The 1,746-nt window shown below is 73.5% G+C and overlaps 1 protein-coding gene across 1 annotated transcript in view; it reads left to right on the top strand.

Annotated features, from left to right (window-relative positions):
- Nucleotides 1-1,450: 1,450 nt before the first annotated feature.
- Nucleotides 1,451-1,746, top strand: part of H696_01826 (AGC/RSK/RSK-UNCLASSIFIED protein kinase) — a gene marked incomplete at its 5' end in the record, with an annotated part of 8,114 nt that continues 7,818 nt past the window's right edge. The window contains one exon of the mRNA XM_009495726.1: nt 1,451-1,701. Within this exon, the coding sequence (XP_009494001.1) occupies nt 1,451-1,701 (251 nt within the window). The remainder of the gene's footprint in view (nt 1,702-1,746) is intronic.

Genomic DNA, 1,746 nt, shown 5'->3' with positions numbered 1-1,746 from the left:
CCCCCCTCTCTCTCTCTCTCTCTCTGTCTCCCTATCTCTCGTTTTTGGTCTTTGGCTCGCTTGCCTGTTCCCAGGCCAGCCTAGGGCGGGCCCCGGGGACCCAGGACCCGGGCCGGGGGGGGGGAGCCCCGGCTTGGCTGAAGGGTGGCCGCCGGGCCCGGGCCAAATAAACGGTCAGTCCCCCTGGGCGCCTGTGGGCCGCCCGGGCTTACGCCGGCTGCGCTGCCGCGGGGGGGGGGGGGACGAGGGGCGGGCTGCGCGCAGGGCGGAGCACGTTCCCGGGAACATGCGCCGGGTTCTTCTCATCCACGGCGCGCGATGTGAGGGGGGAGATGAGGACGCGCCCGACCTGCAGGGTGCCGCGGGCGGGCCCCCGGCTGGTGGGGCACCCCGCTCCGGGAGAACCGGCGGAAAAAGGGCGAGAGAGCGAGCCCCCGCCGGCCGGCGACAAGGCCCCGGGAGAGGGGCGCGCGAGGGGCGACAGAGGGGGGGCGTCACGCGCGCACGCCCCCTCGCGGCGCCGGGCGTTGGCGGCCGGTCGGCAGTGGGGCCTGCCGCGGGTCGGACCGCAGAGAAGCGCCGGCCGGCCCGGGGCGCGGGACGGGGTCTGGCCCCCGAAGGCCGGGCCGGCGCCCGACGGCCCGGGATAGCCGGGGCAGCCGGCGGCCCTCGCTTCTCCGGGCTCTCTGGCGCGGTGGCGACCGGGCCTCCTCTCCGCGCCGCCCCCTCGGGCCCAGGCCGGGAGGGAGGATGGAGAAGAGCATCTGTGTCCGTCTATGAGTGCGTACGTGCGTGTGTGTGTGTGTGTGTGTGTGTGTATCTGTTCTGCTGAGGAGGGGGCACTAGTGCGAGGCGCTGGCCGGGCGGGGCGCCGGCCTTGCCACCTGCCTTTTGCGGGCCTGGAGAGTCTTTTTTTTTTTTCGGCCCCCATCCTGTGAGCCCTCCTCCGCCTGGGGGCCGGGCATCCCCCTACTCTCCCCTGAGGGCTGGCTTCTTTCATTCACACGCACACGCACACGCACGCGCGCACGCGCACACACACGCACACACCGACCTCCTCCCTCCTCCTTTCTTTGCCCCCTCTTGCCGTTCCCCTTCCAGCTTCCCCCCTCCCCTCCCCCGTCGCGGCAGTTGTACGTCATCCCCCCTCCCCCCTCTCGCTCGCTCGCTTGCGCCTCGCCTCCCGTTCCCAATCCCCCCTGGAGCTCGGATGGGCGGCCTCTCAAACGGCTGCCTCTCCGCCTCCCTCCCTCTCATCGCGGTCTTGGTGCTTACGTCAGTTACTCCTGGCCCTCCCGCCCGTCTCCTTGCCTTGCTCCTCCCCACGGCGGCCCCCCCCCCCCCCCCCCCCCCCGGGGGGCAGGCCTCTGCTCTGTGCTCAGATCGCGTTCACGGGCACTCTCCTTCCCTCCTCGCCCCTCCTCTACCCCCCCCCCCCCCGCAGGTGGCCATGCAGTCCTCCACCCCCGGCGGCGTGCGGCTCTTCATCGGGGATGACAGCGACAGCGATGACTCCCTTTCGTACGGCCGTGCCCCGGCGCCGGGTGGTGGCAGTGGCAGTGGCCCGGCATCCGGCGCGGTCGGGGCATCCTCCTCGGCCGCGGGCGGGATCCCGCCCTCTGATGCGGTGACGGCGCGGTACTCGCCGCCCGGCCAGCGTCACGCCCACTCCTCGCACCATTCGCTGGCCCCGTCGGGCGGGTCGAGCCAGCATCTGGCCGGCACCGGCGGCGGCGGCGGCGGCGG

Source organism: Fonticula alba (genome assembly GCF_000388065.1).
Source record: "Fonticula alba strain ATCC 38817 unplaced genomic scaffold supercont2.3, whole genome shotgun sequence".
In the NCBI taxonomy this organism is placed as follows: Eukaryota; order Rotosphaerida; family Fonticulaceae; genus Fonticula; species Fonticula alba.
This window is presented reverse-complemented; position numbering and strand designations above follow the sequence as displayed.